This window comes from Tribolium castaneum, chromosome 6, assembly GCF_031307605.1.
Source record: "Tribolium castaneum strain GA2 chromosome 6, icTriCast1.1, whole genome shotgun sequence".
NCBI lineage: Eukaryota > Metazoa > Arthropoda > Insecta > Coleoptera > Tenebrionidae > Tribolium > Tribolium castaneum.
The window spans coordinates 10,596,907-10,621,643 of record NC_087399.1 but is presented as its reverse complement, the minus strand read 5'-3'; the positions used below and the strand labels follow the sequence as shown (position 1 = coordinate 10,621,643).

The 24,737-nt window shown below is 28.9% G+C and overlaps 2 protein-coding genes across 3 annotated transcripts in view; one reads left to right on the top strand and one right to left on the bottom strand.

Annotated features, from left to right (window-relative positions):
* Positions 1–1,124: 1,124 nt before the first annotated feature.
* Positions 1,125–19,878, top strand: LOC661691 (multiple inositol polyphosphate phosphatase 1). Of its 2 annotated transcripts, none has more exons than XM_015982439.2 (8): positions 1,125–1,270; positions 11,361–12,229; positions 15,985–16,168; positions 16,224–16,368; positions 16,430–16,549; positions 18,798–18,994; positions 19,045–19,422; positions 19,474–19,878. In XM_015982439.2, the coding sequence occupies exons 1-8, from the start codon at positions 1,263–1,265 to the stop codon at positions 19,706–19,708; spliced, it is 2,136 nt and encodes a 711-aa protein (XP_015837925.1). In that variant the 5' UTR covers positions 1,125–1,262; the 3' UTR covers positions 19,709–19,878. The 2 variants fall into 2 exon arrangements, with proteins under 2 accessions (XP_015837925.1, XP_008196167.1); XM_008197945.3 differs by lacking the exon at positions 1,125–1,270 and adding an exon at positions 1,731–1,911.
* Positions 19,879–21,753: 1,875 nt separating this feature from the next.
* LOC661735 (uncharacterized protein) overlaps positions 21,754–24,737 on the bottom strand; it is a 169,433-nt gene continuing 166,449 nt past the window's right edge. The window contains exon 9 of the mRNA XM_967881.4: positions 21,754–22,227. Coding sequence (XP_972974.1) covers positions 22,061–22,227 — 167 coding nt within the window. The 3' untranslated portion in view covers positions 21,754–22,060. The remainder of the gene's footprint in view (positions 22,228–24,737) is intronic.

The window sequence follows — 24,737 nt, the reverse complement described above, 5'->3', positions numbered from 1 at the left end:
ATATTGGACAGCTAATTTAATAAGACATCTTTTCAAAAACTAAATAATATTTATACTTAATTATTTTAATGCAATTAAATACTGCAGTTTTTGAAAGTAAGTAGGTAATTAATAATTATACAATATTTTTTGTTTCGAAATGATTAATTGGAGATTTCAGAAGCCAATCAGTGTAAGTCAAGTAATAGCAAAAACACGTTATTTAAATTATAAAAAATTGTTTTTAGAAAAGTATAACAAAACTTGTAAAACTGAAAAGCAAAATTATGATCGAAAGATTTACATTGCTCTTTCAACTATTTTTTTTTGGAATTTTAATTGTGATAAAGTTTTTTTTAGTTAGATATTTATTTTTTTTAATTATAATTTTTTGCGTTCATAGTTCATACATATGGAAGGTTAAGTAATATATTATCTTTGTCGTAAATATTACGGTTTTTAACAATGTTATAATTTGATTTATTTAGGTTTTTAGTCAATATTTTAGTAGTGGAATATGTTTTTAACAATTAAGTACTACAGACTGATCCAGAAATACTGAGTCTTTTGGCAACAGATTTGAATTTTTCTTCATAATTTGATTTTTCTTCATAATTTGTAACACTGAACCGGATTCGGTTTTCTTTAACATTTATTTGAGGTACAACCCCACAAGATTGTTAAATTGTTGTTAACTAGAAAAGTACTCTGATGGTATTCTTTATTTTATTTCTTTTTATTTATTTTCTTTTTATTGCCAACAGAATCATCAGTCTGCATTAATACTGCTACTTTAAAAAAAAATATTTTGATAGTACTTAAGTCAAATAAACAAATTTATTTACATAAAAAATTGTCTGGTTTTGTTATTTACAATAAATCGAAAAAATATTTTATTGATTTAACGCAACCAGTAATACGCAGCTTGGTAGAATGATTATTCTTTAATCTTTAATAAATTCAAGCATTATGAGCTTTTTTATATAAACAATAGCGTGTGAAGAAAAATAATTTTAATTAAAAATGCTCAAAAACGAGTCATTTCTGGTGCTGCTAGTTTGCCCACTTTACTCAAGTTGCCATAAACGTAAATTGCACTTCTTCTGAATTAAAAGGTCAACAAGCTTTATCATCAATAAACCTTTAGTCACTATGAAACCACATCCATAATATTACATTTGTAACATTTCTTTAATTTTTCATACCATTAACTTCCTTGTCACGAAACCATTACCCTCGACAAAAAGCTATCCCAAAATAGAAACATTTTACGGCAAGCTACAATGAATAGGTAAGTAATTATGTACCTAAGATCTCCTACTGCGTACTTTTGCTATCGATTAAGTGACATCATCCCTTGTATTAATAAATTAATTAGGTTTTTATGGGGTTATTGAGAATAATTAAAGTGCGTCGACCTCGCATTTGACCAACAATTCGTTTCCAGTTTCTGAATTCAAATTAGAAAGAACAAACCAACCCTAAATCAATTCCCCCTACAAAAGTTCCTTGACCCCAAAGCTGTGCATTTAACAAAATTGTCATATTTTAAGGAGCGGCCGCACCGTTGCTCATTGCATAATAAAATCGAAATTGCCTTTTTCTTTACCAAACACATATAAAACAACATACGCTACTGTTAAATTTTGGCCCAATTGAGCTCGCGTGGTGACCCTTTCGACGGTCATGGGTTGCCCCATCACAGGTAAATTAATGCGCTGCTCAGGCTAGCATGAAATGTCGATTGTAACTCTGTCCATGTAGGTGTGTTGTGGTTAAGAAATAGGTGGGATAGAGTCAAACTTGAAGCTCCTTTATATTTCTTCAACCTGTTCTGTATTGACCATAAAGTGAAGCGATTCGCGCTCCGTGGTTTAATCCGGGCGGTGGTGCTTAAAACGTATTTTCCGCCTTATCAACGGCCCCCAAAATGTAAGTAGTGAACTGATTGCATTTTTATCAATTTTGCACAATTGCAATCGCATGTGGAATAATTATTACGCCTCCGGAGTGTTAAGTCAGGATTATTTTTAAAACCGGTGCCAGTGCTTACATTTTTCGTCAAAGATCAACTTCGACTTTTACCTATTCTTGATGGATTTCTTTTTGATGACGTTTCATGGTTGTGCAAGTGTTGACGAGAGTTGATCTCGACTAGGAAACGGTTTTTTTTCAAAACAAGTCACGAGATTGCAACCGAATAACAATAGGTTCTAATCAATTGCGCTCAAATCAAAAATTCCGGAAAGTTGGGCTCTTTTTTGATATTTTTTGTCGCTTTAACCGAAATTTCCGCGAGTTCATTCAACCAAGATTTGGCGGTTTTTTGAAGTAATCGCATACCTTTAACAGCCTTATTAGCATAACTGTGTACGTTAGAACGTAACGAACTTTTGGGAGGAATCGATCGAATTGAATTAATATTAGATGTGAGGTCAGTATCTTTTCTAAAATTCTTATTAGGAGAGGTGAAGGTAATGTGTATTTTGGTTGATGTTTTCACCTCTCATTTACACCAAATTAATCTTCTATTAACACTTTTGAAAAGTTTCTTCGTGGTGAACATTACTTGCATGATGCAGATTTTTTTAATTTTTATAATTATTTTGATCTTGTGTATTTTTTACTAATTACCTTTGTTTGTTAGTTTAACGTTTATGGTGTCCTTGCACAGGTTAATCTCATTTATGTTGTTTTATTCGTGATAGGTACACTTAATCAACAATAGTTTTATAACTCGAAAAGTTATCGCAATTCTAAATTTACATTTGTGACTACTATAAGTTAGTGATTTCAGACTGATTCACTTTTAAACAAACGCAAAAATAAAAATTAGATTGGTTGAATTATGAATTCTAAAATATTTTAATAATTAATAAAGACCTTGGAGTGTGCAAATATTTGCTTGATACGGGTATGCATTTTTATTTTTTGGTTGTTTATGTCAAAGCAATTATACCTAATAACAGCCAATTACAATAGGCTGTGTCTAATGATGCTGAACAAATTTAAAATTTTCTAAGTTTTAACAGTTTTAAGAAAGACGAAACATTTAAAGAATAGTAATAAATAATATTGTTTTTCGAGCTAATTATTTATTGTCTATGCCAGATTTATTTATTTGAAATTTTAATAATGAGAAAGTTTTTTATTTGAATCAGGTATTCATTTTTTTCTAAAATGATAATTTATTGCGTTCACACATTTGAAATGTTTACGTATTTGTAATGTGAATGGTACAGTATGCATCAATTTAATATTTTCACTTCAATGTTTAGAGTCAATGATTAGGTACTTGGTAAAAAAAATTCTTTGAAATAATTTATAGATACGAGAAGATTCAAAAATTTAAAACCGGCTCCTGTGTAGTGATGTTAGCCATTTTTATGACAAAAAATTAAATGAGTTTTTTTTCAAAATATAGTCCACCAATCTCATGCTGTACAGAATATTTAACAAATTAGTAAATTCGACAATTCTTCAAAGCAGAAAACATTGGAAGCAAAAGACCAACAAAGAAGATGGATGCTATGGAAAAAAATTACATTTACTTGCTTGTAAAAAATTTGGAGTCACTTTGTGCACAGCACTTTTAAATTTCTTTGTAATTTTGAACATTGAAATACTGCAACTGCAAATCAGTGATTAATTCGTAGTATTATTTGTATTATTGTAAATGGATGCTTCAGAAGTAATTGAACGAAGAAAACCTATGACTTTAAAGTTACCTTTGTGGAATACCAGTATATGTATAAAAGTAATGTAGTCTCAACATATTTTTGCAATAATTTATTTAGGTAATACTGAAGAAGGTGTATTCTCTCTCCCATCAATACAACGACGTCTATCTTATTTTACCTTTATGTCACACCTTTTTTAACTTTTAAATACCTAACAATAGCAAATTATAGAATGAGTGCCATTTCTCACAGCTAGTTTTTATCAGAGAAGATTCAGTTACAGAGTTGCATACAGTCATTGTTTGTATTTTTTTACTTTCGAGGCCGAGGGCAAATAATTTTGAAAAAACAAATTTAATTTTTTTTTGTTTTTTAGTATTCTTGGTTTTAAAAGTTCTGTTGTTTATAAGCTTACTTTTTTCTGTTGATTTTACTCAGATGCCACTTTTATAAGTATTATATAGTAAAAGAATTAAAATTATTTTTATTCACGAAAAGAAGATGTTTTTACAATGTGTTCAAAAATGTTTGTTCATCAAGTCCCCTATGAACTTTGAACGTAATGTGCCGCTTAATTTAAATTGTGAATGACATCAAAGTAACAGATCTGTTAAAATAATGTAAACAGGCGTCGAATCTAAAAACAAAAAAATACACAACAAATGTCACGAAAATATAAAACACAAATAAAGACAAACTCTAAATATAAAACAATTTTGTCGAAAAAAACAAAAAAGTGAGTAAAAAAACTACTTCAAAGATTTGACAGAGACAACACTATTTAAACTAGAGTAGTCATTTGAACGAAGCGGCACACTGAATTTGAATTCTATAGTCGACATGATAAACAATCATTTTTGAACACATTGTATAATATATACACTGATGTTTTTATTTTACTGAACATTGAATAACACACATAACACTATTAAGTATATTATCACATATGTTTACTTTTAAAAAGTCTATGTTATTTTTATTCAATTTTGACGATATTTTATACACAAAATAGAATAATATTCAAATCACACTAACCAGTCTAGAAGAATCATGGACGCTACGTGAAACATTTTTCTGAATTTCATTTACTAAGTGAATAGAATCCATAAAATTTTACTAGTGAATCATTACCAGTTTGTGATTGTTGTTATGGAGTTAATAAAATTATTGTTTGATATTAATATTTTTATTCTGAAATGTATAAGTATTTATTTTATACCGCGTTAATAAAATAGAGACGGTTGTTGCACGAGTACATTTCAAACCGTTACAAAGACTCTTTGTTAGGAAGATCCCACGTTTTACCAAATCTGTTTAGCGTTTTTTGAACTCATTACTTTGCGTAAAGTAACCAAAATTTAGTAGCCTTCATAATTTAAAATTGACTAATGCTCTGAGCGTACAAATTTCGATAAAAAAAATTGCAAGTTTGGACAAATTCGCAAAATTCCATGTTAATACCTAAGGCCAAAAAGTTTACAAAGTTGTTCGACTATAATACATATTAGGTTTTCAATTAGAAGTAAATATAGAAAGCAAGTATGTATTTGTCAGAACAGGTAAATCTAAGAAACAAAACTGTGACTTTTATTTCGAATAAAATTATCTTTTCACTTAATAATTTGACAGTCAAACAGTTATAGGTTATAGGTACAGGACTATACTTAATGACGAAGCAGGTTTTATATTACATTTTATTATATTTGTACTTATTATTGTACCTAAACCTAATTCCAAATTCTATATTCCGTTTTTGGATGTCTCTCTTTGTCGATACATATCTTGGAATTAGTAAACTTTTACATGACGACAGCACACTAGACAGCCTACATTTTAGATTTTTTTTAAATTCTGAAATCATTTAACCAAAAAAACTTATATACATTTTTGCAAGCAAAAGCTATTTTTTCATTTATTATTGAGAAATATTATTTTTGAAAACTTAAAAAAAATATTAAATGAAACTTCACCTTTGGACTTTACCTAAAACGAAAAGATAATTAAAGTGCCAATTTAAGCCTACTTGACATGTTCTTTTAGATTGTGAACACCCCATATTTTTAATTAGAAATGGCAATATTACCTATGTAGGTAGGTATTTAATGTGCAATTTGTTTTCAAGTGTCAGGTAACACTGATATTTTTACCTGTAAATGATATCGAATGCAAACATGACAAAAAATTCTTATTCTGCTACGCAAAGCAATCTTTTTCTAATTTTAATCAGCTTAGTTTTAAAATCAAAACACCTGAGGTAAATACTTAGTTCTTACTTTCATTTTGCAAAATCTCGCTTAATACGCTCTACTGAGAATATTTTTCTTTTAAATATTCATCAATCATCACACGTTATAATGGAAACTCGAAATAGATTAAGAGCATTAAATCCCAGAATATGTATTTTATTTTATTCAACGTTACACGTGTTTCGCGGATTAACTTGGCATCATCAGGAAAATAACAAATGAATAAAAAGTTGGGTAGGCATTTCCTTTTCTATTTTTTGTGTTCCACGTTATCCGTTTTAAATTTTTAATAACAACTGATTTCAATTTACAAATTCTGTGATGTGGAAAGATGTTATTTCCAATGGGATTTTTGAATTTTGTCGGAAAAATTATTACTATAACAAACCATTCTACTTCTAGCCGTGAGTCATCGCTAATAACTAATAAGTCAAACTTAAAATACAAACACTTTCGCATAATAGATATTATGTTTCACCGATTTGACCTATGATGAATACCTGTCGATTGTTTTTCTGATTCAGAAATAAATAATGAATCAACCCCTTTTGACTTTGATGCTTCTAAACCTTTTCACTCCGTAATTTCTTTATCGACATGCTCTTGAACTTTCGCCCAATCAAAAATGAATAGAAACACAAGCAATCCACTATAAAAATTTTATTACAAAAATTATTACACCATTATTGTTATATACACATCATTTTACGAGCCATCTTATAAATAAACAATGAACACCTGACGTGGAGATTAACCTAGAACTCGAGAATATGCAAAACTCTTCAACTGAACATCTTTTCGGCACAATAGTGCGGGAATTGCACCCCTTGTAGCAAAAGATCGGCGATTTCCTGCACAAGCAGCGAGTATTGAATCAGGTGTTGCGGAGCGCAGAGTTTACTTACGGTTAACGGTTTTATACAGACGCTTAGCGGATGGACAATGATGTAGAAACCGGCGCAGATTGCCGCCACCCAAAACGAGATGAAGATCAACACCAGGAGCCACAAGATCAGATTGATGGGATTGGCCATCTGGCAAAGTTTCAAATAAAAGCGCAAAAAACAGCGGTTAACTCACCTTGAGATTGGATGTATGCGGCTGTTCGTAAAGACGATTTCAAATGACTGAGAAACTGGGCGTAACTGACGATGTTTACGAATGGAATAAACTTTCCTACTTCGGAACAGTGTAGGCAGTACCGTAAGTTATTTAAAGGTACGACCTATTTTTATTTACTACGCGTTGGTCTATCGGCGTCTCGTTCCAACAGTCTCCGACTTGATTTATAAACTCATATTTACTCGTTTTAAACACGCCGAGATAAGAAGTTTTTCGAAGATTTGGCCACAGAAGTGGGGCGAAATTTTGCGCTAGTGCCTTTTTTGGCGTTCAAGACAGTGCAACTTTCCCATATTTCGCAATTATTGCCTCAGTAATTTAATTATGACTATTGGTTTCTCTGTTTGTTTTTCCATTTAGTTAGTGTTTTTGAACTTTCCAGTAGTTTTTGACTATTGACACGTTTAATCTTTTCCAAATATGTTGGGGTTGATTACGGGTCTTTGATGCCTCCGAAAAAGTCAAAGTTTTGTTTCTATGTTATGCAAATATAGAATTTGGACAATTTATCGTTTGTTGTTTGGTTAATTATCGGTATTGTAAATGTCATTAAAACACATTTTTTCGATAAGATTACGATTACTTACGTATCAAAGTGACGTTGTGTCGAACAATATGGAGTGTTTGATTAAAGTCAAAAATCATTTTGTGAGCAAATAGTTGATTAAAACTATTGGAATTTAGTTATCTTGATAATCGCCAAAATTCTTAGAAATATTTAAACTTGGATTTTGTATAGAATTACAAAAATAATTAAAGGGGAAACAAAGTATTTATTCAGGAAATGAGTGAATCAGGGTGTTGCTTCGTTTTATATTTCCTGTATTTTTGATAAAAATAACACACAGTACAAGTAAGTGCAATAAGTGTTGTATGGAGTGTTATGTATGAGTCTTCAATTATTACAATTAAAAATAATCAGTTTTACTTTCTTGTCTATTTTAACCTGCTCATTCATATTAAACACCTGGATTGTTTGTTGAAAGCTAATTAAAGTAATTGAGACTGTATTTTTTTGTTAGACAACTAAAAACAAGAATGTGGAAGGTCAAGAATATCATTAAGAAACAAATTTATCTCAGCAACGTTTATGTGACCCTGGCCATCAAATTTTGTAATAAAATGTGATTAAATATGCTGCAGAAAACGGGCCTTTAATTTTAGATAGAATTTAGAAAAAAATATTTTTGTTGTGTGAGTGATAGTGATATATCTGAAAAAAATAATTAAATTAAAATATCCTAAAATAAAAAAACAGCAAATTAGGTGCATATTATGATTTAGGTTTTTATCGTTTCTTGTCAGTTAATAACATAACATTTTTCTGTATCGTTTGATTAGTGCAATGGTATAAAATATTCGCAATCTGCAGGCAGCAGCACATCGTCTAACACCCTATTATTTTGCGGTAGAGAAAATAAGTATGTATGGTGCATGCTTATGCATACTGTTAGTGTTGTAATCGGAATTAATAAAAGGAATAAAAGAAAATTGCCTTCGGCTGTACGTTGAAGCTGACGACACGACAACAAAATTTTTCAAAGGTTCAAATTTAAAGTTTTATTCTTTGTACGAGTATTATATATTATAACTTTGAAATGTATACTATTAATTACTATTAACTATTTGAATTAAAAAAAAACGAATAAAGGAATGAAGGATGTGATATCCTTTAAAAAAATGTTGGGCGATTTATGAAAAGTTAGGTAATTAAAATGTGGTCGAAACAAAATTTTCGTTTGCGATTAGTTTAATTTTGAATTGATTTTTTATTCGTTTTTTATGAATCAGTTTGTGGTAAAAGCCATGTTCATTTAATTGGAAGTTATAGGAAACAACTCATTTCACAATTATTTCTATTTGCAACTTGTTACCGGAAAACACCTTTACTTTATTCCATGGCTTTTTGGACGCAAAAAAGGCAATGTTTTTCTTTTTTAAATTATTGAAGTTTAATTTATTTTTTCAAAAGTTTTCGAAAAATCTACTACTAAGTAGCTATATCATGGCCACTACTAGGGTGTCATTAATGTTACTGGACTTTTTGTTGCAACTTTTCAACAAAAAATTGCCTAAAACAATTACTCATAAATGTATTCAAGAAATCAGCCGCAATTATAAAATTACTTACTAGTTTTAAGAAATCTGTTATCTGTTCTTGATATATTTTATTATCATAGAAATTATATTTGCAACTACATCACTCCGCCAAATCTTGATTTTCAAAGACTATTTTAAAATTTTCGTGTTAATTCAACTAAGACTGAAAACCTATTGCACTAGGGACATTACAAAGAGTTCTAATCTCCTATATTGTACTGATATTGTTTCAATTATTTCAATCTCAGATCTATTTCTAGGACTTCAAATAACAGTCTTCTTACAGATTCTGGGTTTATATATTTAAAATCTTAAAAAATACGGATTAATAGTTTAATTGTTTAATTTTTGTAAGTGCATTAGATTCTGAAAATTGCGCAGAATCTCGGATCCACTTTTGAGGAGGAACTGTTGCTTGACAAGTCGTCAATATCAGATTCTCAGTTGATTGGGTTCATCTAGCTCAAAGTTTTTTTCTCGTTTCAGATGCAGTGACTATCCTTTGTTCCAAATAACTGTTTTTCTTTATCAGATTTTGTGCTCATTTTATTTATAATTTACCTAATTTTATCTGAATCTGGCAATTAAGTTCAATTTCGGATCCACTTTTAAGTTTCTCAGATACCTCATTCATTATTCAAATGGATGGTAGCCAAATGATTTAATTTAATTTAATCATTTAGGGCCGGTTTGTAGAAAGCTTTGTTAAAATTTAATTTGTTGTTAAAAGTTAACAACGCGAATGGACCAATCGCGGTTGTTCAATTTAGTCACGTGATCAGATAATCAGGCATTTAATTGCAAATTAAATTAATGACGCTTCTATAAAACCGTCCTTAGTGTCTTATTGGGGAGAACAACATCAGGTACACTTTGATAAGGCTTCGTTTTAGGGCTTTTTATATCTGTTATATACATTGTATTCAAACGTATTTATATTATATTGCAACAACTCAATTGACGTGAAGTCTTCGGTCTGAGTATAGAAGTCTGAGTATAGAGTATAGAGTATAGAGTAGAGTATAGAGTATAGAGTATAGAGTAAGAGTATAGAGTATAGAGCTATCTACCAAAAGTACAACACCGGTACTAAATTTCAAACTTAGAAAAAAACTGTGTAGGTATTACCGTTTATAAAGTTACTGTTTCATTTTAATCTTGTCTTGACTTAGTTATAAAAATCGCTTACAAAAAATTGAATATAATTGTTGTAAATTTGTTTTGAAAATCTTTCAAAATTAAACAATTTTTTACCTGATTTTTATCAGTTAAGGCTTATTCTGCTCTGTCTGCCTTTGCACAATCTTATTCTAATAAGTGTTTAATTTACTTCGGCGGTTTTAAACCGAATAAGGGATGTTTTTTTGTTGGTGATTATGAACAATTTTGTAAAAGTTTTAATTAATATTAATTTTTAAGTTTCTGAAAGTGTTTTCTCCATAGTAACAAAACCGTGCTGACCATGTGCTGACTAATAACACAGTTTTTGGTGATTAAGTACGACTCACACACAATTATCCTAATTTTATCACCGCATAAAAGCTTTTATATACTTGCTACCTATTGAATACATTAGAGCAAACTATTTTGAGCGGATTACTCACAATATATTCACGAGTCTATAATCAAAATTGAAATAAACAATAAAATTGTTGAATATGCAAAGAAAACTAATTATTTCATAATGAGTAAGCAACATTGAGATTGGTCAGGACTAAAATATTGCCTTCACTATTTCAAAAATAATTTTTTCGAACACTAAATTAGAAGATTTTTTTAACTTTGAAACTTTGACAATAACTTACTTGTGCTCGTTTCATGCACGAAATGTTAATTTACGTTTCTAAACAATTCATACAACACATGATTTTTTGGTATTTTAGAATTAATATAATTACACGTAAAAAATCGTTGAAATTGTCACACATTTTATACAACAAACAATTTGTATTTCCGTTAAAATTGTAGCACTGACCTTATTGAAGGATAAACAATCGACTCAATTTAGTAAAATAGTTGCAACAATAAACGCGTTTCAATGTTAACATGGACTTACAAAAGCGTTTCTTTAAATCCTTTCAGCTAAGGTTAAACTCGGTATGTGTGCATACGTAACGGTAGTTTTTATTTATAGACGTGAAGTACTTCTTAAAGATTTTCTCTGATTACGAAATAATTTATTTTGTGTGACTCTTGAATAAAATGTTATTATTATTAATAATTTTTTTTTCAGGGCCTCAGTCAAGATACTCTTGCTGGCGCCACTTTTCATAGTTGGTCTCAAAGCTCAGTACAGCTCACAACCCTACGATCGAAATCGTACCGACAATCAGTACGATCCTTATAACTCACAATATGACCGTCAAAACCCGCCATACGATCGACAAAATCCGCCATACGACCGCCAAAACCCGCCATACGACCGCCAAAACCCTCCATATGACCGACGCAACCCACCATATGGACAACCTCCATATGACCGCAATGATCGCTACAATTCGCCCCCATATGACCGGAACCAGCCATACAACCAGTCGCAGTATGGCCGCCAAAATCAAAGCCAGTATGGACCTTCATACGACAATCGCGATCCATACAATCGTGATCGTTTGGATAACCGTGATCAGTACTATGTAGGAAATCGTGATCAGTATAATCGTGATCGTGATCAATACGGAAGTAATCGTGATCGCGATCAGTATGGAGGAAATCGTGATCAGTATGGAGGGAACCGTGATCAATATGGAGGAAACCGTGATCAATATGGAGGCAATCGTGATCAGTATGGAGGAAATCGCGATCAGTATGGAGGCAATAGGGATCAATATGGGGGCAATCGGGATCAGTATGGAGGAAACAGGGATCAGTATGGAAATCGAGACCAGTATGGAGGAAATCGGGATCAGTATGACCGCGATCGTGATCGATATGATAGTGATGGTGATCGTGATCGTTACGGTTCGCCCTTGTTTGAAACAAACTCTGATTGTTGTGCGGAATATTGCTATGCGAAAGATCAAAATCAATATGTTCAGTTTGCGACCAAGACGGCCTATCAGATTGCGTTTTCTAAGTCGACAAATCAGCAGCACAGAGTACCAGGTTAGTATTTTTTTGTTTTATCTTTTACAGGTTTGTTATTATTAGTAGTTAATAAAGAAATTATCTTCTGATTTGAAAAATGGGATGGGTTACCATTTAAAAAAATTGAATCTCTATTTTGAGAAAGCAAATAAAAATGTTTTAAGGTCCCAAGTAATGACTGTTGGTTATCAGTTTTTTAGTGTCGAAGGTTCTTTTGACAAACATTGTTTTCTGGATCAGGAAAGTCACTATACACTATGATTAATATTTTTTCAAGACAAGAAATCTTGACTTGATGTGCTAAATGAAATTCAAGACAAGAAAAAGATTAGTTCTTGACTTGAGTACTTCTTGAATATTCGATTCTTGTTTTGTTGACGAGAATCTTGATATTTCTTGATGAAATCGGAGAATTGTTAGTACTCCTTCCTCTATCGCGTTTGATTTGGAAGACTAAGCAACTGTTTCACTCGTCTACCAACCTATCTGCAGTTAGAAGTAGGTAATTTTTAGATAATATCTTAAAATTGACAGATTCGTTATTGCCAAAAAACGAGTGAACGCCAATGACGGGATCATTCAGCACGATATTATAAAAAATTCAAAGTGTTTCATTAATTCTAACAATAATTGCACACAAGTTAAAAAATTCATACTACTCGTAGTTTTTAATGGAGTAAAACTATAAAGGCAATACCAATTAGTGAATTTGTAGAAAACTATAAAACGTTTATTATATCTAAACTACGAGGGTAGGATTATTAATTCGTAGCCTTACATAGAAAATAATAAGTTAGCCAAACAATTTTTGTTTTATTTTTTTCTATAACCTTCTTCTAGTTATATGCACTTGTTCAATCAGGGTTTCGAAGTCTTTATCACATCCTTGTGGGTCGATTCTGGTAACTCTTTAAAAAAGCTTTTTGGAGCTGTAATATCTTGAAAATTTGCATTATATTTTTTCCGCGTATTTTTTTCTTAAACTAAAGAATAAGCTAAAGAACAATTTTTCTTAATTAGTGCATAAAATCTATTGGATTGCGCCAAAATAGCTATAAACATTGCTTCGATCTCATTTTTTCGGTGAGTTTTTGTGTGCAGGGAAGGCGTCGTGGGGCACCGACTTCGTCAAATTTTTTTTCATACCCAAAGCTTAAAGAAAGATATGATGTGTTTACTTTTTTAAAATCCTTATGGTTTAAACTATCGCAGACAACTTTTACTTGTAATCTTCCAATACTTTTCTGTGTACTTTATTGGCCACTTTTGCTGGAAAAGTACTTTTCGACTTTCTTGGACATTGTGCACTTAGGGCCATTATGGCTCAAGTGAGAATTTGAAATGCAGTTTTAACCTTGCTAAGCAATGAAGGAGATGTACCTAATGTAGAATGTAACTTATTTTTAAACATCTAAGATGTTAAACTTAATATAAAAATATTGCCTTACAGCTCGAACCAGAAGTTTTAGGATTTTTTTTTAAATCGTAAATTTAGGACACTTAATAAAGTAGCAATTAAAAACTACTTGACCAAATTCGATAAAATTTTAACGTTACCCTACGAAAGGATGGTACTACATGAAAACATAATAAATAATGAAAAAAAACAATTGCTTTCTATATGAGGCCACGAATTAATCAGATGAATGGATTTTAAATGTAAATGCTTTGTTTAAGAGAAATTGAACTGATGATGTAAATATTTGGAGAAAAAAAAGCAAATACGATGAGAATAAACGTGTCATTGAAAATGAAGATAGGCAGCTAATATAAAATTTTTAATATTTGTTAATTAATATCAATTAATTAATTAATATCATGTCAATTAATATCAAGTTCTATTAAGAGTCGAGATTTCAATATTTTTGATAAGGTTTTTGATCATTAATTCTTTTTTGTCTTGACTTAAAATTATTAGTTCAGCTCTTGTCTTAATTTTGTCGTGATTCTTGACAATACCAAGACAAGAACAAGAATATTTCTTGATTTGAAATAAGGTCTGTGATAGTATTTTGAGTAAAAAAAAACTCGTTTGGGTTGGTTTTTGCAGAAATTAAGAGAATTACTACAAGGAATAATAATTATGATAAAATTAAATTTCCTTTTGCTTTGAGAAAAAATATGTTAAAGGCCTAACTAGTAACTGTCGCTTCATTATTTTTTTGTAGTCGAAGGCTTTTTCGTAAGTTTTGTTTTTTAAAAATTCAGGAAAATGCTACACAGGATAACATTTGAGAATATTGTAAAGGTACTTGTTTGGAATTTTTTTTATAAGTAAATATTATTAAAGTCGAAATTTATTGATTTGTAGTAGAGACAGCTATCTTGTATACCCACATTTACTTTTATTCTTATAACTTTTTACAGTTTTTACTTATTATTTTCTTTCTTATATGCATTATTGCTTTTCGTACATGAAGTGATGCAATTATTCAACAATACATAAGTTGTTATTAAGGTATTTGTTAATGCAGGTGTTCCGGATTTTTTAAGGTTCATTCATTTTATTTAGTTAGAGTAACTGCGCATTATGAAGAAACGTTTCTCATACAAAAGTATGATTAACTTACCATGTTACCAACCTGCGCTGAGTTTGTTTATTTCATTAGGAAGTACATGTTAAACATGAACATTATTACGATTTTTTTGTACTGTATTTTAATAAAATTGTACCTAATAGTAATTGATTTACAAAATTTTAATGTTGAAATGAGTGAGAAACGTTCAGGAGTAATAATGCTTGCTACAAAACTTGTTTCAAAAAATGCATTTGACCTACTTGAATTAGCACTCTAGTGTACACTTTTTTCCATACTTTCTCCATCTCCTTGGGCACCAAGACACAGACAAAAAGCGTGACAAGATGTTTAAAACTTACTAGCATTCATGCTTAAATTATTATTATTATTATTTTTACTTTATATTTCCAGGATATTTTTTACTAATATAAGATTTAGTATTACATTTTGTCATTTTTCCGAAGGTTTGAGATGGAATTTAGGTATAATTCTGCTGTAAATGTGTATTATTATTTATTATTGACTATCAACTAAGGTTACAAATAGGCACTAAAAACAAAACAAGGCATATCTGGTTTGTTGGTTTTTGCGGAAAGGTACCGTAACTTGAAATAATTATTTTTTTCAAAGCGGTAATGACACCGCATATTGCTTTTAAACATTGTTATTCATTTGTAAAAAAATAAAAACGAAAATAGAGAAAATATAATTCCTAATTGTGTTAGATTCCAGCTTTGCTTTTAGATCTAAATATAGTTAGAAATATCTAAAACGAGAGATATGCGGCGTTATTATTTCCATCTGGGAAACATTAAGTTTGTCCTCAAGGAAGTTACATAAGCATAAATTACAATTATTTTATAAATAATGTATAGAATGGCAGTAGAAATATCCTGCTATGAGTTTAATCAGTTTTGTGGTGGATTTGCGTGAATAATTAGAAAGATATTTCATGTTTAGGACAAAGAAGATTTGAAATTTGTGTTGTTCTCAGCACTTTAATTAAGATGTATTTTTGTAAAATAAACATAATTTTCCATTCCAACAATCACACAGGTGATGGTAACCGAGGCCACATACTTGAGCCTATAACAACGACAGCTAATGCCATTATCGCGTGGTTTAATAAGAAATTATTAAATTACAACATGAGTCAAACCCTAGACATTCAATTAACGCTTATTAAGGTTGAAGATCAATTCAAATAACCCGAAACTAAAACAAAACTAAGGCTCGGTTTTGTAATTGTTTCAGACTGTACACCAATTCAATTTTGGAGCATCAATAGACACGGTACGAGATATCCTAGTGCTAGAACCATCGAACGGTTGAGACAACTGTATAAAATTCAACGCGAAATTGTGCGCAACTATCAGGAAAGAAATTCGTATCCCAACAACGGACGACTCTGTCCTGAAGATTTAGATCTCATCAAAGGGTAAAAAACTTAAGGCTGCATTTTCCGGATGAGTTATTATTTTTTTGTCCAACAGCTGGCGCTGGAATGAAACTGTCAACGAACGCAATGCCAACGCCTTGACTTACCAGGGAGTAACAGATATGAAATTTTTGGCGCGCCGTTACGCTTCAAAGTTTGACGAGTTGTTGCGAGAACCCTATAACGAAATGACCTACAGTGTAAGCTAGCAGTTTGTAGATGGCGTCCGCTGTATTTTCATTGTTTTTTTTTTTGTTATAGTTTCAATATACTGACACTGATCGGACTCACGATAGCTACCAGGCTTACATTGAAGGGCTTTTCAAGGAAAAAGCTTATCAAGTTCATGCTAATGTTTTTAATAATGACAGACTGATCAAGGTAAGAAAACAAACATGAAAGGTGTTTGCATTAATTTAAGTAATTAGGTAAATAAAATTAAGTCGATTTAACAACATTCTCTCTTTTCTTTATTTTTGACACCTATTTTCTTTAGGGTGTAGTAGTACTAGATACTATTTGTTCGTCAATTATTCTTTAATTTGTTTGTTTAGATGAAATTTTTTAGTTTCTAAGATGTTTTTTTCTTTGAAAGATAATTTCATATTTATGTAATTTTTATACATTTTAACTATTTTTTTCTTTTTAATTTTTGTTTGTTTTTATTTTTAAATTTATGTCTTCTTAGCTAATTTGATCGTTATAATTTAAAGTGTAGTTAGTGTTTGTATAGTAACCATTTTTTTATTATTTTTGTATAACTATTTGTTTCTACAATATTTATACATAATTGGCATTGCAAATTTTGCTGGTTTTTATCCTGTGAATTTTTTGCCAATTTATTTTTATGGTCGTTATTCATTGACTTAATTTTTTTATCCAAAATAAGTTTTTTAAGCAATCTGATTTTTCTTGGACTTTTTCTCAAATCTGGAGTTTTTTTTTTAAATTGTGTGCACGTTTTATTAATTTTTCTGTTTTTTTGTTTTACTTTGTTTTATTTCTTAGACTTTTAGACATTTTGTTCTAAACGTTTTTTTGTGATTTTTTGTTTTTATATTTTGTTTACATAAACAATAAGTAGTAAATCTTTACATACTTCGGTTTAGCTACGTACTGCCAATTTTTCGTATATTAATGTTTTGATTATTGAGTTGTTATTTTTTATTTTTTATTCTATTTTCTTTCGTTTTGGGTTTGTTTTTTTCTTTAAATAATCATTTGTTTTAGTGTGTTTTTTTAGTTTTTTGCATTAGTATGGTTTTTATTTACTTTTTTAATTACTGTACTCTTCTCATGTTTATGATATTGTTTTATATTCTTTATTATTTACAGTATTTTACTGTTCTTTTCTCTACTTTTTCTTATTTCTTTTTTTTTTACTTGCTACTTTCGTATGTATTATTGCGTTATTGTTATCTTTTTTTGATAAATACTCGTATTTAGTATTTTAGTGAATTACTTATTTTGATTCGTGTCTACATACATTTTATTTTTTTGTTTTTTTAATCTTTGGTTACTCGTCACTTAATTTTTGTTTTTTTTTAATTGTTTTTGCCTGTTTTTGCGTTATTATTAATTTTTGCAATTACTCGTGTGTACTTTTTTGCTTAATTTTGGCAAGTTAAATTTTTATACTTTTAAATTGTCGATTTTTCGTTAATCGTTTTTCAGTTTTTTATTTGTTTTATTTTGTCTTCTTCTTTCTAAATTTATATTTCTTTTTTTGGTCTTCCTCTCATTTTTCTTCTCTTTTCTTTCTTCTATTTTCTCTGTATTGTTCCTACTGTATTCTCTAAGTTTTTGTTTTTGGTTAATATTTTTCTAATGTTTTCTTTCTTAGTTGGACTTGTATTTGCATTGTAATTTTTGTTTGTTTTAAATCTTTCGTCAGTTGTAATCATTTTTCTCTCTAATTCTTCTGTTTTATGTAACTAGTTTTCAATGTTTTTGAGTTTGTGCTAATTTGTTTTAGTTGTCACTTTTTGACTCGTTTTTGCATTTAAATTTGTTGTTGTTTTAAATTTATATTCTTCGTCAATCTTTTTCTAGTAAATATTCTTTCTTTTTCCTTCTCTTTATTTCTTATTAATGTACTCTTTTGTTTCTTAGTTCATCAGTTTTCTTATTCGTTACATCATTTTAATTTTTTTGTGTTCTAAATTTAATTCTTTAGTAAATTATTCTCTACTAGTTGCCTGTATTTTTGTCTTTTTCTAGTTTCTATTTTTCTTTTTCCTAACTAGATTTAAAAATTTTTATGTTCTTGCGAATTTTATTCTATTATTTTGTTTTTTTAGTTTACTTTCATGACTCGTTTTTACATTTTTAATTTTTGATTTTAAACTTACAGGCATCTTTGTTCAATCGTGTTTCAGTTCTCTCTACTTTTTCTTTCGTTTTTTTATTTTTATATACTTTTGTTTTGGACGTTTTTATTTTTCCTTTGATATTTTTTCTTTTTTTTTTGTATAATATTTTAGTTATTTGTATTAGACAAATGCAACTAATTAATTAATGTTTATTTATGTGAATTATCAGTTTGCAAATTTTTTAAATTTTTATCTTGCTTTGATATAAAATGAGGTAGCCTTAACTGTTTAGAAAATAAAGAATTTCGAATTTCCAGCCTACACGATCATGCAACGCCTGGCTGAGAGAAGTGGACCAAAATCCGCAAACATTCAATGAATACATGAAATTTAAACACAACCGAGAGTATCAGCAAATGGTCAGAGACGTGTTCCGAAGACTAGGTTTCAGATACACACTGAATGACACTGTTTTATCCGATATGTACGACATGTGCCGCTTTGAAAAAGCTTGGTAAGCTTGATAATTTTTTTTGTTAATGAAATATAATTTTTTTAATTTAGGAATTTGGATGCTATGTCTCCTTGGTGCATAGTTTTTAACAAAGAACAACTAAAACTTCTAGAATACGCCGAAGATTTGAAATACTATTACAAAAGCGGTTACGGCAATGAAGTTAACCGACAAATTGGTTGTCCACCTGTGAAAGATCTTTACGAAAAATTCGAACGTACAGTCAATAACGGGGGAACCCCCACTGGAAACAAGGTTACAGTTTTCTTCACTCATTCTGTGACGATTCAGACGTTTTTAACGGCGATGGGTATTGCAAAGGACCATCAACCATTAACTGCGGAAAATTACTACCAGCAGCAACACCGCAAGTGGCGTACTTCGAAAATTGATCCGTTTGCGTCAAATTTGGCTGCAGTTTTATATCAGTAAGTTATTTATTTTCGTTTTAATTCAAATAATTTTTGTTTCTTGTTTAGATGCCGTAGCGGAGAACGTTATCGCGTCATGTTCTTCTTGAACGAGGAACCAGTGAATTATCCAGAATGTTCAGTCGGTCTTTGCAACTGGAGTACCGTCCAAAATAAATTGCGAGGTGTTGTAGACAATTGTAATTTAGATTTCTGCGATCGTAACGCTGCAACTGCCGTCCAATACAATTACATCATTTATTTCTCAAGTCTCATCGCCATGTTTCTAAGTGTTAAAATCTAAATGTTAAGTTAGGTTAGTACAAAGTTACTGTTACTTATTTTGTATATTTTATTGTTGATGTCATGCTGTACAAAAGGATAGGACCCGCCATTTGTTCGTAATTGGTGCCAGTGTGAAGCAAAAATGTGTCTAAGTAGTTTTAGAAATAAAAATACAGTTTTTTAACAGAATTTTTTATTATCACATGTAATTTTGAAAGTATTACATGGGTTTTACATCATGTAAATTAAGTAAAAACTTATTTTTTAAAATATACACTTTTTCTAATTTTTGGCATTAGGTATTTTACCAAAACAAATTTACTTTTGAAGATGATTGTGCATTTGTGGATTCTTTTCGTACTGTCTCTTTTTTTGCATTTTAATTTTTTTTGTGCAAAAGTGTTTCGTCAAAGGTCTATTTATTTTTTTTAATTCTGTTGTTCTTATATTTTTGTTTTTACGTTTTTAAGTTTTAATGTTTCTATCTCGATTCTACTCTTACTTATCTATTCCCTTTTCATTACTTTCTTTACATTTTAATTTTTAAGTATTAATTTTTTTTCTATCATATACCTATTTTTTACCATTTATAGTTTGAGAGACTTTATATCGTTGTTTTATGTTTTTTTCTTTTTTTTTTATATTCATTCTTTTCTTTTCTTTTACCTCTCCGAGTTCTTTTTATTTCAATATTTCGGTGTTTTTAATTGTTTAATTTTTTTCATTTAATCTTAGTGTACTTATATTTTGATTTTGATTTTGATGTATATTTTATTTTTTCTCTTTTTTGTCTTTATACTTTGTTATGGTTTGTCGCTTTTGTTGATTTATCTTTTTTCTTTACAATTATTTATCATTATGTTATTTGCTAGATTTTCTTTTGAATATTTTATTGTTGATGTGGACACGATCATTTGATCGTAATTGGTCTCAGTGTAAAGCAGAAAAAATGTGTGTAAGTAGTTTTAGATATGAAAATATTTTTTTAAAGAATGCTTTATTGTCACATGGAAATGTAAAACTATTAGATGATATACAAATGGAACATCACCTAAATTAATAAATTAGAAATTTATCGCTAAAAATATATGCTTTTTCGAATCGTAAAAACCGCATTAATTCATTGTTGTTACTTTTTTTCTGTTTTGCATTTTAATTTTTTAGTGATAAATTGTTTTGTCAATCGTTTTTTTCTCTATTTTTATATTAGTTTTTATTACTTTCTATCTTTTTTTGTTTTTGCAATCTTTCTTGTTTCTATTGTTTTTACATTATTTTATCCTGTGCTTTGTCTTTTGTGCTTTTTTATTTTCTTTCTTTTATCAATTTTTCTCTATTATTTCTTTGGTCGATCTATCATTTTTTATAATTCTAGTTGATCGTCTGTTTTCTCTATTTTTATATTAGTTTTTATTACTTTCTATCTTTTTTGTTTTTGCTATCTTTCCTGTTTCTATTGTTTAACATTATTTTGTCCTGTGCTTTGTCTTTTGTGCTTTTTTATTTTCTTTCTGTTATTAATTTTTCTCTATTGTCTTTTTTGTCGATTTCCTATTTTTTATAATTCAAGTTGTTTATGTTATTTCCTAAATTTTTTCTTCAAAAAAAGGAAAGTTTATTTCTTTTCTCTTTTTTTATTTTAATATTTCCATCTAATTTTAGTGTTCCTATATCATTATTTTTATGTTGTTTTCTTTGTGATATATTTTTTATTTCTTTTGTATTACTTCGTCTTTTGTGTGTTGTCACGGTTTTTATTGAGTGTTTTTTAATACTATTTCTGTATCGTCGCTTTTGTTGATTTATTTTTTTCTTTACAATGATTTATCTTTTTGCTGTTTTTTAAATTTTTTATTGAATATTTTATTGTTAATGTACCTAGTAGCAAAAATGTCAGTCATTTAACATTTTAGAAATGAAAAACGAGTTTTTTAAAACAATGGTTTATTATCACATGGAAATGTGAAAGTATTACATAATATGTACATCATTTAAATTAAAAACTTATCGCTAAAAATATACACTTCTTCGAATTTTTGGCATTAGGTATTTTACAAAAACAAATTTTAGAACATGATCGCTTTATTTGTTGAATCGTAAAAACTGTGCAAGGTTCAAATCTCTCTTGGAAATAATACAACGGTACTCTAAAGACCCTAAACTAAACGTGAGTGCTTTGCCAAAAAGTTCCATCGATGTGCACTTCACTTCGCTTTAAGTCTCTATTAAAAGGTCAAGTCTTGGACTACATTGCGGTTTTTACAAAAGGAAAATTTATTGTTGGATTGTCACGTAGTCAAGACTTGAACTTTTAGTTTGTATTTTTTCGTTAAAAAGGTTCATTAAGGCTTCGGTTTCGTAAAATTGAACTTTAGTCGTCGCTGCAACAGTATCTACAACACCTCCTGCATAAACAGACACAAAAACAACACAGGAGGAGTAACACTGACACTGCCGCCGCCCCCACGTAAATCCAATTGATCTCGGGGCTGTGTTCCGACACGCACAACTCCGCAGATTCGTCACTAAAGGTGGTACCTGAAAATAATAAAAAGTAAAGTCAAAAGGTTCCAAAAACGTTCATACTGAGATTTTTTTTTCAATTATTCTAAGTTAAAGTAACGTTAAGATAGAAATTAAACACCCTAAAATTCTTCTGATTGTTTTTTTTTGTAAAGTTAGGGTAACAATAATTAGATTTAATTTAATTTAATTTTTTATTTGGAAAGCAATAAGACTCTAGAAAACAATAGAGCGAAGATTCCATTAAATCTTGACATTAAAAGAACTTAAGAAAACTTAAAGAAAAATTTAGTGGACAGTCAAGAAAAGGATCTGAGAAAAGTAGAGAATGTTTTATAAAAATTAAAGTAATTGGTTTACAAGAAAATATACTGAAGATTTTATAAACAAATCTAAAAAAGAGTTCAGAAGATTTAGAGAAAAACAAATATAGATTTACAAAAGAATGTAGTGAAAAATATAGTAAGGATATAGACAAAAAATTAACAAAATGTTTAAAGAAAACACTACTATGTATGGTTTAGAAAAGACTTTTAATATAAATAGGAATCTCAAGAAAAATTGTTGAGAATGCTTTAAAGAATTTGGGCTAGGGACTTGAAAAAATCTAATAAAATATCTTAAAAAGTACTAGTAAAAATCTAAAGAATTGTGAGCGATGTTTAGGAAAAGTTGGAAAAAATTATGTAAAACAATTTGCATAATAACCTAGAGCATTTTCGAATTAAGATTTTAAAAAATGTTTTTAAGTTAGGATATCAAATAGATAGAAGTAAAACAGCCAAATTTAATTTTTTATTTGACGGTTTTTTAATCTAATCCATAAAAAATCTAGAGCATTGGAGAAAATTTAGAAACCTAAAGCAGAATTTAAAGAACACACTAGAAATAGAAAAGTTTAGAGAATATTTAATAAAAAAATGTAAATAATGGATTTACAAGAAAATATAGTGAAGATTCCAAAAAACAAATCCAAAAAAGGATTTAGAGGAATTAAAAAAATTAAAAAATATACTAATAAGGATTTCCAAAAGAATGTAGTGAAGAATTTAGTAAAAATCTAGAAAAAACAATAAGAAAATGACATAAAAAACACTAAAGTATGGTTTAGAAAATACATTTAACTTAAATAGAAATGTGATTTACAGAAAAATTTAGACTAGAGTTTGAAATAAAAACAAATCAAATGAAAAATTAAAGAATTATGAGTGATTATATAATATAAAACAATTTAAATAAGAACTGGAGATACAATAGTAACTAAAAAATTTAAGAAAAAATTGATAGAATTATGTACAAAAAAATGCACATAGGGGTTCACAAGAGAAATAAGTGAAAAATATAGACAATTCTAAAAAAGGATTTAAGGATAAATTTAGAAATTACTAAGAGTATTCAAACCAGCAGGCTGTACAAAAGAAACTAGAAAAGAATATAAAAAAATCTAACAAAGGGTCTAAAATAAACACTTAAAGAATATAAAGAATTCTAAAGAATTTAGATAAAACGAAAAGAATTTATAGAAAAATTTAGATAATACGTAAAGAACCTAGGAAAAATATAAACAAAATCTAAAGAAGAATACAAAAAAGAGTTTTAAGCGTTTTTTTACTAAAATCTGGAAAATAATCATATAGAACAATTTGAGTAAGAATCTACAAAAGGGTTATCCAGACTAAAGTTAAAAAAATCTAAGGAAAAATTTTGTAAACAATTTAAACATATAACTAAAGAGAACTTTACAAAAGAATTTAAAGGTAAGTTTAGTAAACAATTTATAAAAGTATCTAAACAAGGGTATACAAAAGAAGGAATAAAATAATATAAAAAAATCTCACAAAGGATCTACAGAAAACAGTAGACAATAACTTCCGATAGAAACAAAATAACCTGAAAAAAATCTGGAGAAGAATTATTGGGAACGTTTTAAAGAAAAATCTAAAGCAAAGTTGGAAATGAATCTAATCTTAAAACGAATTTAGAAGAAATCTAAAAAGAAACTATGGAAAATGTTAGAAAAATATGAAAAGAAAGACCTAAAGAAATAAAAATAAAATCAAACAAAAGATCTAAAGAATAATTATAAGTGATGTTTAAGAAAATTTAGAGAATATAAAAAATAGGTAAAATGTCTAATAAAATCTAAGAAAAATATTACAGAATAATTTAAAAATTATACCTAAAGAAGAGTTTACAAAAGAAGAGAGAAATAATGTAGACAAACTCTAACAAAAGATGTAAAGGAAAATCATAAGAATAATTTAGAAAAACCTTAAACCTAAATCAAAATCTAACAAAAAATCCATTAATTCAAAAGGGATCTAAAGAAAAATTTGTAATGAAGAATTTAGGAGAAAAATCAAACAGAATTTTTTTGTTTCATAACAGTTTTGTAAAATTTGAAATCATATAGAGCAATATAGAGCAATAGACATTTATTATTATTTATAAAGAATCTAGAGAAGAATTTAGACTAGAACAAATCCCAAGGAAAAACTGAGAGAATGGCATAAAAAAAACAAAAC